General features: G+C 35.6%; 1 protein-coding gene across 6 annotated transcripts in view; it reads left to right on the top strand.

The window, feature by feature from the left end:
* Positions 1–267: 267 nt before the first annotated feature.
* The window catches only part of LOC111047444, a 61,806-nt gene continuing 47,213 nt past the window's right edge, over positions 268–14,860 (top strand). For 4 of the 6 annotated variants that reach the window (XM_039428734.1, XM_039428735.1, XM_039428732.1 and 1 more), the window contains exons 1-5: positions 286–504; positions 9,141–9,244; positions 10,764–10,843; positions 11,588–11,727; positions 12,989–13,305. In XM_039428734.1, the coding sequence (XP_039284668.1) occupies positions 9,168–9,244; positions 10,764–10,843; positions 11,588–11,727; positions 12,989–13,305 (614 nt within the window). In that variant the 5' untranslated portion in view covers positions 286–504; positions 9,141–9,167. Of the gene's footprint in view, positions 505–9,140; positions 9,245–10,763; positions 10,844–11,587; positions 11,728–12,988; positions 13,306–14,860 lie in introns of all 6 variants that reach the window. The other 2 variants (XM_039428733.1, XM_039428736.1) reach the window with 2 other exon arrangements.

The following is a 14,860-nucleotide window of genomic DNA, read 5'->3' as shown; positions in this document are numbered from 1 at the left end:
CTGGGGGTTTTGAACTTTGGCGCTTTGCAGGCTTTACAAGACAGATTTCCAATTTCATTCAAATTATCAAAATAGATTGAATAAAAATTATACTTTCCATTGATATTTTGATATAATATTCATGAGTAAACAAGTTCGTCAGTTATTTTGAATTTGAATGAAATTTGTACTTGACAAATAAATATATTTCTAGTTGGTAAACTGATCAGCTGCATTCGGGTAGAAATTAGTTTGTAGTAGTGGTAGAACTGTATTGAAGGCTGGAATTGGATAAAGACTGTCGTCTGCTAAGTGCTCGCTGTAACAGTGTACTTTGTGTTTCTTGTATGATGTTAGTTCAATTTTTAATTATTACTAATTATTCCTCATTCAAAGAGGAGTAAATTTCCAAAGTAATGAATCAAAAATATAGAATACATCTATATTAGGCCAAACATTTACCAGTATTATGAACATTGATTGTGATTTCATGTCACCCAAATTAAGAGAAATGCAGTGGCAGAGGTAAGTTTCTTGTTGAAATAATTTCTGAATTTTTTAAAAGTTAGAATTGAATAATTTAGTACGCTATTTACATTATCAATAATTAAAATTGGTATGAGTCTAGTTTTTTTATTATGAGTTGCTTTTTTCCATCTTCCCAATTACTATTGCCTAACTTGTTAGAGTACGGTACTATATAGTTTTAGTTGCAATTGAAATAGTAATTTAAATATATGATACTATAGATTAGTGGTTCCTGAAATGACGTCTTCAAATGTTTTTATTACTATACCCTCCTAGACTAATTAAGTCTACCTCCTTGAAGAATTCATATAGATTTGATGAAGACGTTCTCAAAGTTGATAGCCTATATTCATTTACAAATCGCCAGGATATCATCCATTCAAGCATAATTTCTAAATATTTTGAATCATTTTTTATCCTTAAAATATCCAACTAACATTCTTACTTTAGTCTTTATAGAATTATTAACCCATTTTCAATGTTTTTAGTTTAGTAGATTTGCTGATGGATGAATTAGCTATATTAGTAGATATGTTACGTTTATCTAGAATGTGCATAAGTTTATACCTAAGTGTAAATGTTGATTACGGTATGATCAATGGGCAATTGTATGATATAAAAATTTAAGAAATAGCGAGAAGTTTGAGTACCGGTATGTACCTACTTTTATCGTCTTAGGTAACCCTCTCAACAAAATTCAACCGCAAAAATATGTTTCAACTACTAATAATGGTTTTATTAGAAACTCCGTCCATGGGAGTAACCTGGTCTGTACGGTCAGGTTAAGGGTTCAGACTATTAGAGGTCACCTAGACTTTCCGTCTCTGGGAGAAGCTGGGCCCAGTGAAGCCTCTGGCGGAGTTTCGGGGTTTTTGTGGAGTTTCAGACTATGTGAATCAGTTGTACGGTATGTCCCCGTCTCTGGAAGTAGCAGGCATTTCAAATATCCCAGACTGTGAGATCCGTGAGCAACGCCTCCGTCTCTGGGAGTGACATCATAGTATGTCAAGAATCACCCCACTTGTCTCTCTTTCCGAAACGCTCGCGTACCCTCTTGTGCACCTGCTCGGTGGACGTGCAAGCGCCTTCCTTAAAGACGTATACAATTGAGGACCACGAATATTTTTAAGGTTTCTAGGCAATTTGAAGAATGAGTCCGGGTCGTAACTGACTCAAGTACCGCTGGAACTGCAGCAGTGTCACGTCCGGGATGACTGGACTGGAATGCTTCTGGCAGGTCTATAAAGAGTCCAGCGGCTGTTTTGTGTGTTTCCCATTTTATGCTATTTATGTTGTTGCATAGTTCTGATATAGCTGTAGTAGTGCTAAGACCCATCCAAAATCCATGTCTCGCAGTCAGTAAATTGTTTCCAGGTGAGTCATCAGTTGGTTGTATATTGCCCGCTCTATGATCTTAGATGTCACTGTTAGATTAGCAATCGGTCTAAAATTCTTTGCGTCATTTTTATTTCTACATTTAAATTTTGGGTAGATCTTGGCAATTTTGAGTTTTTTTTGGGGGGAATGTAGCCTTTTCCATAGACGAATTTACTATAATATCCAGTAGTAGTGTAGTAAGATGAATTTATATCCAATTCACACCGCGACCCACCAGTTGAGAACCTGTCTTTTCTTAGGAGTAGCCGAATAATAATTTATAATATAATAAAGGAAAGAATTGACTTATACCATTACAGGGTAGGAAATTCACGAATGACGTATCATCACGTCTGAATTATTGGACTGATTAAAATTTTGCATATAGATTCTCCATTTACTGAGAATGATTATAGACCTATTTAACATTTTTCATGACTTCAGTAGGTAAAGTTTTCAGTTTGTCAAGTTTTTAATTAGAACCTTGAGGAGCACAGATTACCTGCTAGTCTTCTGAATAAAGATCTCGGCAAATGAAAAGGAAGTTACATTGATTTATACCATCAAAAAGTCACGAACTGCTAATCAGATATGCTAATTGAAGAAAGACTTGAAAATATGCATGCAAGATTCGCTTCTTTGTATTGGAAAGCAGGCTCATTTCACGTTTTCTCACTATAGTTTCAAAGTGAAAATGATTAGAATGTAAAAAAAATCTATTATCAGCTATATCAGCTATATCTATAATCTATATATCAGTATCAGCTATAGAAGGCAGAGAATCGGCAACGTTGTTCTCATATCTTTCCCCACTGCCATTATAACGTGGACCTCACTATAGAAGTGTAGTAACATCCCAGAATTAATTGTTTGTGGTAATTCATAATTACACCTACATTATTAAATGTATACATAGGGTTCGTAAGATCGTGGCACTTTACTTCTTGAAATATTCATTGAAGAAAGTGTAAGTTACGATAAATATTTTTAGTTCCATATTTTTTAAAATGTATGAATTCAGGGCTACTTTCTTGTATTAAATACAAGACTATACTATTAAATACAATTATAATACAATACTATTTATAAAATAGAAAATACAATTTGTATTCTTGTTTTAGTATTTTATTAATTTCAAAGGGTACTATAATTCTATTTTATAAATTTTTAGTCCCATTTGACTGTAATATCAACTAATTGTGATCTGTAACTCTTAACTAAGCTTGCAGTATGATGTAAGCCAATTTTTGTATGGAGTACCCAAAACATGATCGATTACCTTGACTCTAATCTTGTTTGCCACCCTTGAAGCTTTACCGTACATCCATCCATGTGTGAAGAATCACATCAATCGACCTCAATCTCTTAATACCATACATTGAAAGAGCAAGACCAATGTCAAGTTTTCAATTATTCTTATCCTTGCCTTACGCTATTGATCAATGTATACAAACATGCCCTTGTCCTACACTATTCTTCACCTCGTTCACATAATATACCAACAAACAATCCATAAAACTGTGAAAAAGTGAGAAGTTTGCTCGTTCAGATTTGGCCATTTCTGTGTTCTAACCTTCACTTGTTTCGTTGGGCTTCGCTCGTTTTATACAGTTTTTTTTTCCTGAGGATGATACCCACATATAAACAGCACTAGGCTTGTGCGTGGGTAATGAGGCGGATGATGATGAGAGATGAATGGACCTACAATTTTAGGTGGGTCCCGAACAACCGGGAAGCGATTTTACCCCTACCTGCATACCCTACTTTTAACCTTCCATTTAGTTAGTTTTCACAACATCTAACTGCTGGTTTGAAACAGACCTGAAACCGTTACTTTCGGGAACTCTATAATTTTCTTATGAAGTATTTTGTCAAGATGGTATTAACCCATTATAATCCTCCCACTAAATAAATTATTGGCATATTATTTAACCATTACATGATTTCTATTGGTGGAGCACCCAACATACTCTGATAAAAATATCAATATTTTATGACTCATGCAATGGATTAATCCGGGTTTCAGTAGTCAAACGGCTTAATATGGTGGCAGACTGTAGTAAAAATATTACTCTCACTATCAAAAGAGCGATTTTGAGTTTTTTTAGAACACTTGTTATAACAGAGCGATTGATCGTTGATATTTATCAGTCAATCCATTCATAATATTCAACTATTAACTGTAACTTTTAAAGTTTTAACATACATCAACGTTATAGGACTTGAAGAGTATTGAAACTTGATAGCATTCAAGATTTTCTGTGCCACATGTGAATAGTTATTGATATTTCCAACTCTTATCTATACTTTTCAGCATCTGTACAAATAATATTTCAATGTTCTCTTATCATTTTCAAGTTTTAATCACGTTATTATTATACAGTCTCACATATATTTCAATATAAGTTTTTAAACTACTGTTTTTAAAAACGATAGATATTTAACTTTCAATAAATTATGTAAACACAAAAAGATCATCCCCTCCTAGGGAGTACAACACCTTGTCGTTGGGGGAGGGGCTTGCGTACTCCTGTGATCCAGAGAGCTATGCCGGCGGTAGTGTAACTACCAGCAGGGCCACCCAAGCCGGACAGGTCGAAGGGTAGGAGGCAGACAAAGAAGTACTCCAAAGAAGAAGTCGTTGGGCTAATCCCCCACACGCTGGATAACCTCAGATTCAGAGAAATCAAATCAGCCTCGGAACAGGACCGGACTCAAGGACAAATAAAAGGAACAAGACTAAAATCAGATTCGGAACATGGAACGTGACTACTTTGAATGGAAAGGAGGTGGAATTGGTGGAGGAGATGAGAAAATACAGGGTGCAACTGATGTGACTGAGTGAGACGAAAAGGAAGGGCCAAGGGGAAGTGCAATTGGACGACACCTCACTAGAATGCAAGAATGTCGCCCAGTAAAGGAAGTGGTGGAGGCTAGGAGGGAAGGAAAGAGACGGAGAGGTAGACCTAGGATGAACTGGGAAGGCTATCTGGAGGAATTGGGGAGGGAGAGAGGCAAGACAATGAGAGATATGAGAAGAATGGCTGAGGATAGGACTGCATGGAGGAGATGGACCGAGGCTGGTACCCCTACGCTGTAACGGCAGAGGGGGACAAGAAAAAGAAGAAGAAGACAAAAAGATCATAAGAAATTGTTCTAGAAATATATCCCCTAAAACAATATTCAAAATCAAATGAAGTTCATGTTATTCACGTAAATCCGTTGAAAGTTGAAAATTTCAAAGTTTACAGATGCATTTTATGGTAAGAAAGCCTTGCTCAGGAACATTCGCTTGATATTAGAAAACTCCAATCCTTTGCACACAGTACAGTTGTAATCAGAAATTCAGTTGCAGAATCAGAAATTCCACGTTTATAGTATAATTGTACTCGAATTAATGAAGTTTTGAGCTGAAGAACATTAGAAGCTACTCCTCCTTCTAAAGTTCCAGTAGAAAAGCTTTTTTAAGCTTTTTTAATATGAGTATAGTTGACTAGCAACTAGACTTTCCCCTACAGTGAGGACCACGTTATAATGGCAGTTTTATTAACATTGGTGTTGCTATCCTTGTCTATCACTCGACAAAGCAGACAGCGCTATCCTTATCTAGCTCCGGAACGTTGCCAGATTGATTTTGACAATATAGAAATATGTACTAGTAGCTCTATGAACAGTAGACCTCACGCAGTTTTCTCATCTACAAGAGTATCTGGTGTCAAATTTTCATCGGCTTCTCCAGGCATCTGTATAATGCATGCAATGAATCCACTTATCAGCTGATTGATTATAAATAATTCTATAATCTGCTTAATCCTATATTCAGAGTAGATTATATTATAGTGATATCGGAGTATGGAGGAAATTCCTTTTCTTTCATAATATCTTTAAAATTCAAAATTTCAAAGAAACTTTGTGTATACATCGACGCGCAGTTAAAAAATGAATATTCCTGCCAAATCTCGTAGAATACTATGAACGCGTTTGGCCGTAAATACGTTACATCAGTATTACATCGGTATCAGCTATCAGTGACAAAGCAGAGAATCGGCCAAGCTGTTCTATCTTTCTTCACTGACATTATAACGAGGACTTCACTATAGGATTGTGCTAGCGTGCCTTAAGTTATTCGATTAAATTATCGCCGAACGTGAAAGTTGTAAAATATAGTAAAGTTATGCAAAACCAAAACTCAATCAATTATTGTGGCAGAGCGTGCTGCGATGAAGTCATTGACAAGCAACACTCTACACTCGTACTTGTCAAGTCTCAATTATTCAGTTCTAATCAAACTTCTCCACTGCTTCACTTACAACTAATCACAATCAAGCGCCTCGAATGCTACGCAACTTTCCTGCTCCTCCCGAATTCCAACATCGATATTTTTTCTCACTTCCTAAGATAATCTGATATATTCAAAATTATAGAAGATACATTTTTTTGGACTCAAAATAGTGTGTGAATTAAGTACATTTACATAACCTTTAGACTGTGTATTCCAAATTGAGGTTTTGAACAGTTTTGGGCGAATGCCTGTTGTTTATACCTTAATCGTATTTGTATATCAATAAATAGATAAATAAATAATTCAATCTTTCTGTTAGGATTTTATTCTTCCCAAGCAGGTTCACCTTAGTGAGGTCCACGTTATAATGACAGTATTTGATTATCCTTGTTGTTGCTATCCTTGTCTATCACTCGACAAAGCAGATCCTTTTCTAGCTCTAGAACATTGTCAGATCAATTTTAACAATGTATAAATATAATTAATCAACACAATATCTAATGTCGATTATAAGAAATCATTATTTACTCTTTGAAGAATATTTTTTCTTGACGAATATACACCGTGTCCCATGAAGAGGTTCATGTACCGAACTTTTTTAAATTTTACACAGTTTACAAAGTAGGTTCTGAAAATATTCTGGGAAAATTTCAGCTCCCTAATCTTCGTAGAAGCAAAAGGGCGCCATATTGAAAATTTTACCAATTCACTTTCTATAAAAACTACTTTCATGAGTTATCTGATTTGTTTACTACGTTGCGATAGTCTTGGCTCATTTGATGGTACCAGAAATGGATCAAGCAATCTTCCAATAATATGGTGCTCCACCTCATTTCGCAAATCATGTCAAGCAATTACTGAATAACAAACTTCATGGCCGTAGGAGTGGTCGTGGGAGTGATTTTTCAGATTGGCCAACCCGATTACCAGATTTGATTTAACTGTTTGTGACTTCTTTTTATGGGGTTACTTGAAGGAAAAAGTTTATACCCATAGCTTCAATAATAATGATGAGGAACTAAAACTATCGATAAAATAGGAACTTCTCCGGATACCGCGGAGTTTATTTTTAAGAGCTTACAAATCATTTCTTAAACACTGTTATCAGTGATTTGCTGTGGTTGGATTTCAATTTGAATAATTTTAGACTTTGAAGTTTTTCATTATGCTATGTTCTAGGTTTTTTTTATTCAAAAGTCATATTGCCCTAAAGTGCAACAAGAAACATATTTTATAAAACCAAAAACACTTTTTTAATGTTTTTAAGGAATCGTTTTTCAATATTCCGCCATTTTGTTTCTAAGTTTAGGGAGTTGAAATTTTCCCAGAATATTTTTAGAACCTACTTTGTAAACTGTGTAAAATTTGAAAAGTTCGGTGCATGAATGGGCACGTAATATAAAATTAAACGTGTAAACCTCTTCGTGGGACACGATGAATATAATTCGTTATTTGAAACAAGAATGAACAATTGATATTACATCAGATATACCGGTATATCAATATATATATACCGGTATATATACCTCAATAGGAACCGATTTGGGCCTATAAGCCTGTTGTACTTTTCTGTAAGTTGTGTAATATTCTGAATGATTAAATAGATAATTACCTAGATATGAGTCGGAACAGGCTATAACCTAATCCTTGTTTGTAAGAAGAAAAATATGAAGACAAGATTGGTGGTGTTGTATTGTTTGTGATCAATCTAATTGCTTAAACTTATCCTTTTAGAAGGCAGTGACAAGGCTGAGAATCGGCACTATCTTCCTCTTATGCCATTATAACGTGGACCTCTCTATAAAGAGAAATGTTATGCAAATATAGCTTATAAAGTTTTCATGTCTAATAAATATTGTTTATGTTTGATTGCTATATATTTTGAGGTGAAATGAAGTTATAGTCTAGTGGCAAGGCAGTGCCAAGGCATCGCTGTTCTCCTACCTTTCTCTACTGTCATTATAACGTGAACCTCACTATAAGGAGAGATTTTATGGAAATATAACTTATTACGTTTTTATGTCTTCAATCAATATTATTGTTTGTGTTTGATTGCTATGTATTTCGAGGTGGAATTACGTGTACATTTTATTGTTAGGGTGTGATCACATTGAATGCGTATAATATATCATGCGTATATTATATTATAACATTGTATGCAAGTGCACGTGAGAAACAAAATCTGGGAAGAGCAATAGGAACACTCACATTGAAAGCGTGTACTTGCTGGTTGCGTTCAGTGTGAGCAGCTACATGCAAGTAATAACGTGTTTCAATGGCACGTTTCAAATTTTTTACTTTCCTTGTCCTATTACCATAGGTAAGAATCCTTGCCCTATTACCATAGGTAAGGAAAGTATTGCTCTCCGAAAAAATATTAGCGATTTTCTCGAAAACGGCTCCAACGATTTTGATCAAATTAATACCTAAAATAGTCATTAATAAGCTCTATCAACTGCCACAAGTCTCATATCTGTAAAAATTCCAGGAGCTCCGCAAAGGTTGATTTGAGATTCCCAATTATCAGGCTTCAGATACAATTTAAACAAAAAATTCCAAGTGGAAAAGATTAAGCATGAAAATCTCTATAATTAATGTTCATTAACATTTTCACCTAAAATTTAAAATAAGCTCAAAGTTTGAGAAAATGTTATTATTTCAATTGCAAACTGTTGGCAACTGTTGATTCTATTGAATTATTCACTATGAAGAGATAGCAGACTTCGTGTGGCTCCAGTGTTATTGTCCTGTCACCAGCTGGCTTGGATCTTTGAATAGTAAACTTGAGGTGCGCGTGAACACTAGCGTCAGGATTTTTGTTTTTTTGCTCCTGCATGATCTGACACTGCATTTGCTCATATACGCATTCATTGTGATCACACCCTTATTGTTATGTGCCTGTCTACGCATGCTTGACCTTTATTTTGAGCAACCTTATCCTAATTTTGATGTGGCCCCAATTGACCTTTTTCAGAATGATGCCGGGGTTCACTGCCCCACGATGAGTGAGCTGCAAGCCACTGTCGAGTTCTCTGTTGAGCTCTACAAGTTTTACAACGTTGACCTTTTTCAAAGAGGGTGAGCAAATCTACATTATATCTACCTTCATTCGATCATGGCACCTATACTTCACTTTAATATTTTAACTCTTGAAGTGATAGTTTGTGTCTCATTTAACCGGTAGAGAAAATAATTCGAAAGATCTTTACTGATATTGTCATTTTAAAATGACATTATTTCTGTGCAGATCTTTTGTATTATTCTCTCTACTGGTTAAGGGTAACCGTCCACTGGAACCGTATTCAACCGATCCGCTCGGCCGTTGGATCGGACGAATCTGCCGGCCGTTAACTCGGCCGAATATAGTCGTCTATTGGAACCGTTTACGTCAGTCTAGTTGCCAATTATTGAATTAACCACTATCATAGCGACCAAAATTTTTCATAAATAATGATTATTTTCTAAATGAAAATGAAATTTTCTAAATTAGTTACTCATTACAATAATTTTACCTTCAAAATATATCCACTAAATTAGTTATTCATTACTAAGCAATCTTTGTTCACAGATTCCTTTGAACATCACAACGATGATATCTTTTGTCTCGCATATCCCACAATGGAACATGCTCTTGAATCAAACTTATCAACTTTTCATTACAACTTTATAAAACAGAACAACTTCAAAAAACAAAAACAAACAGACGTGAAACAATTTAGGTTAGGAAAACTTTGTTGTCAGCTCGACTAGTTAATTCGGCCGGATAGAGCCGGAAAATCCCATTCAATTCGGATCGAAAAATTGATCAGCCGGAGACGGCCGTATGAGCCTGTTGCAATGGACGAGCATCTATTCCTTTCTTTGTTGGGGGATCGTTCGGTCGCGTTCGGTAGTTTTCGGCCGATGCTAGTTCGGACGAAAAAAGAGGTTCTAGTGGACGGCCCACCTTAATGTGATACAAATTGTCACTATTCTTTCTACTCACTAGGCCTATTCTTGAGTAAATTCAAGATTAATATGTCTAAGGACCATTGTAGACTAATATATCATATTTTCACTTCCTTACTGTTCTTCCATTGAATTATAAAAGTCTAGTTTCATGTTTGTATATTTTTGATTGTGATTGTTCGTGTGACAATAGACACTAATAAATATCAGTGTTTAATGTAGTGCATTATGAAATCTAAATTTCTTTAATGTAGTGCAGTATGGAATCTAAATTTCTTTAAACAGCCCATTGTAAAAGGATCTTTGGCCAACGGTATGAATGTAAAGTAGGCCATGAATTGAGGGTTTCATCTGATAACTTTAGAACTGTTGGGAGAAAACAATAACATAAACCATCAGATTCTCAATATTAATAGTATTAGTATTTTCTTAATGGTGTCTGCAAATAAAAATAGTGATGTTTAGCTTAAGGGTTCACTACCTAACTGCGATAAAATCTGAAGAATAACGCTAATTAACATTTATGAAACGAACTGATCCGGGTATGGATGTACAAATACTGTATTTATTTGTTCTGACGGAATCTTCAACCCTCAATAATAATTACTGTTACAATCAATTTTGTAACCAAACTTTGTATTTTTCTCAGATTCTATCAAGTCCGAGTAGCGTTACGCGTATCTCCCAAGCTACCGGTGAAAATTGAAGTCACCTTACCTAGGAATCAGAGTGAGTTAATGCACACTGTGATCACCAAATTCATTTCTGCATTTCTCAAACTTGCTTGGAATTATTTTCCCATTACGCTGCTGAGCCGCATGATGCTAATTTATTTTGCTGATTTAGTAACTTTTATTAAAAGTGTTTGCCAACCTTTTGCCCAGTAATTTGTTTTTCTCAGTAATTTAACTATTTTTTTCAATATTTTGCTCCATCTTCAGTTCAGCTTGACATTATATCGACTACTAAAAGTATTTGAGATATTAAAAATGTCTGCCTAAATAATATCCTCAATAAAGTGCGTGAATCCCACAATATTGCATATTTTGAAAACATCAATTTAATTTTGTGCATTGATATGTTAAACAAATCTCTATTCGCTTTATTTTAGACTGCTTACATAGTTATTTATTGCATCAAAATAATTTCCTAAACAAGCCACGAAAATATATTTATATTTAATATATCATTTTTAGGATCTTACTTATTCATTACTGTTTTATGGACTGCCTTTAGTAAGTTTCTGACTGCATAAGTTTCGATTTTTGTATCATAGTCTATTTTTCATACATTTTAAAGTTTTGTTTTTAGCTGAACGTGTTTTTCTTGCTTTTTCTAGGAGCTGATCTTGAATGTTATGATTACAGGCTACTTCCATAATTTATTGCTAACTTATATAGTTTTCATTTTTATTTTCTGTTCAATCTTGGCTGGATCATTAATAATTATTGTTGTTTCTCATCTTGTTTTCAGGAACTGATTTAGTTTTCCCAGCATGCGTTGTGAATGGTTCAGGAGTTAGCAAGACTTTTCAAATACTCTATCGAAATGAAGAAGTCTGTCTCGACGATGCTATTATGTTCAGGGCGCATCTACTCGTCGACAGCCATAAGGTGAATTTATTAAACAAATAATACATTTTTTTCATAATTATAAAATTTGAAAAAATCATTTTCCGTACAATAAATGTACCCATCTATACAGAAATAATAAATCAATAGTGTAGACTCAATGAAAGGTTGAAATTCATTCTAGAGCACAATCCAAAATGAAATGATCTATACATTTTTATACATGCTGAAAATTTGTGTGGAAACCTACGGAGAAGATATTTATTGGAGTATATTCTATGCTAGTTCGAATCCTCCCACCATAGAAATTATTACTAATTATTAGTGATTTTCACTCATGCCGCCAGTTGTTACATTTCCACTACTTGTGTCTTAGTGGAAGGGCAGAAAGCTCTCCAATTGGCTGATTCTCGAACACCACCCCAATCAGCTGATAATCAGCCAATTGGAGAGCTTTCTGCCCTGCCGACTCGTCCTCCACCAGTGCAAAAACGCCTGGAAAACGCTTCATGTGTCTTGGCCCATAGGGCTATGCCAGTTTTTCCCACCACTAAGTATTTTTTTCCAAGATAATATGATTTGCCAAAATAACATTCGTAAAAGGAAACGTACAATAATTTCAATTTTTCAATACAATCAAATCAAATAAGTTTTTTACAATAGAATAAAATAAATATTACTTGTTGGCACAGCCAGCAAGGAAACTCTGAGAGCCTGCTGCGAGTTCAAAACTAAAAATTAACCTTTACATTATTTTGTGGAGACAATTAAAAAATATGATGTAATACTAACATCGGTTTTAACACAGATTACAATATGTATTATTATATATTATTATTGTATATTCTGTTTTATTGAATGCTTTGTGGTCTTACATAATATTGTGGCTATTACATAATGGTTATTAGACTTTTGGTAATGAGAAGTAAATGTGCTGTTCAGTCCAGTGATTTATCTTGATTTTTGTCTTCAAGGCCCATATGCAGATACTTGGTTTAAACGGAGAAATGTCAGCTGTCGTTTAATCCTCTTATGAAACACATTATTATAAATGCAGCCATATCTACAAGTAAACGTAGTTCAGCGTTAAACGTAGTGTTAGCTCATGACCCTAAGGGCCGTTTGCACAGTCAAAGCTTAAACTCGATTTAATCAGCTGGTGGCTTAAAGTCAAAATGAAACACATTACAACAAACTAGACTTCATACGGATTTGATCCAGTTTAAAATGAAATTTAGTTTAAACTGTCACTGTGCAAACGTCCCTAAATGTGATAAATAAAATTATAACGGTTTTTTGTCAGATCGAAGAAGCCCTGGAACGCGCCGACTTTGCGCTGTCGGTCGAGCTGTGGTTCACGGATCAGACATTCGGCTGCGCGGACCCGTCGCTGGCGGGCGGCGGTGGAGGTGGCGGCATTGGGGCCGGGGGTGGTGGAGGGGGTGGCCCTCCCGCCCCCACCATCGCCTGTGTCAGCAGCCGTCTCCTGCAGTTGTGTGGCTTCTCGGCGACCCGCGGCCTCCACTACCATCTGCCCGTGCTGTTCGACTACTTCCATTTGGCTGCCGTCACACTAACCGTGCACGCCAGTCTGGTCGCCCTGCATCAGCCCTACATCAAGTTAGTACCATAGAGGAAAGGTAGCCCATGGTATTGGTCGTTTATGTTCCCAACTCCACTGTTAACTCAAGCCTAAGTTATGTATTAAATTACGCTGTTGAGTATCAAGTTGGGATGATACTGTAACATATTGTGTTGATACTGTATCATTTATGATGATACCTTAGAAAAAAGATAACATAAAAAGATATCCAATGGTATTGGTCGTTTATGTTCCCAACTCCACTGTTAACTCAAGCCGAAGTTATATATCAAATTACGCTGTTGTGTATCAAGTTGAGATGATACTGTATCATATTGTGTTGATCTTATTCTTCTTCTTCTGGCATTACAGCTCGATGTGAGCTTTAGCCTCTCGCACTAGAGCCCTCCACACATCACGGTCACATGCCTTTCGTCTCCATGCCACAACTCCCATCATCCGGAGATCATCCTCCACTTCATCACTCCATCGATTGCGTGGCCTCCCTTGTCGTCTTCTACCCTCCATCCGGACCTTATAAATTGCTTTTGGCATTCGTTGGTCTGCTATTCTCTCAACATGACCCGCCCAGCGCAATCTTTGTGATTTGATGAATCGTACCACATCCTCACCCTTTAGGATTTCATTTATTTCATCATTTGACCGTCTCCTCCAGACTTCATTGTCATTGATGCCTCCATTTATGTGCCTAATAATCTTCCTTTCGAAAACTCTCAGTTTGGTGGCATCAACTGCAGTTAAATTCCAGGTTTCTGAACCGTATTTGATTATTAGTCTTACCAGTGTCTTGTAAATTTTGAGCTTGGTTGCTCTAGATAGTGATCGAGAGGTAATTAATTTAACATTCGCAAAGTAGGCACGATTTCCAGCTATCAATCTCTGTCTTATCTCGTCACTCACTTTATTAGCACTATTCACGTCAAAACCCAGGTATGAGAAATGTTGTATGCTTTTGAAGGACCATTCTCCAGCTTCGAAGTAATTTACTCTTCGGGCAGCATTTCTTGTTATTATATTGTGTTGATACTGTATCATTCATGGTGATACCTTAGAGAAAATATAGCATAAGAAGATATCCCATGGTATTGGTCGTTTATCTTCTAAATTTCACTGTTAACTCAAGCCCAAGTTTTGTTTCAAATTGCGCTGTTGTGTATCAAGTTGAGATGATACTGTATCATATTGTGTTGATACTGTATCATGTTTGGTGAAATATGTGGGAAGATATCCCATGGTATAGGTCGTTTATGTTCTAAATGTCAACCCGATTTTTTGTTAACTCGAGCTGATTTCTGTCAACTACTGTTTATTATTACTATTTTGTTGGTGTGAGAGTGTGAGAACGGCACAGAATGAGAGATTACCAGCGACTCACAACTTCACCAAAATTAACTAAATATAATACTTGTTAATCTTGTTAATATATTCAGCTTATCAAATTACTTGGTTATATGGATTCCTTCAATCTTTAAATATTTGAAATGCTCAACTTATGAGAACTATAATACTAGTAAAATTGTAATGTTTTTTGATAGGATACGACGTGATTGGTATTCGAAGCATACTCAGCTA

The sequence above is a fragment of the Nilaparvata lugens genome, chromosome 5, assembly GCF_014356525.2.
Source record: "Nilaparvata lugens isolate BPH chromosome 5, ASM1435652v1, whole genome shotgun sequence".
Lineage (NCBI taxonomy): Eukaryota > Metazoa > Arthropoda > Insecta > Hemiptera > Delphacidae > Nilaparvata > Nilaparvata lugens.
The sequence above is the reverse complement of the archived record's forward strand: the minus strand, read 5'-3'. Positions and strand labels throughout refer to the sequence as shown.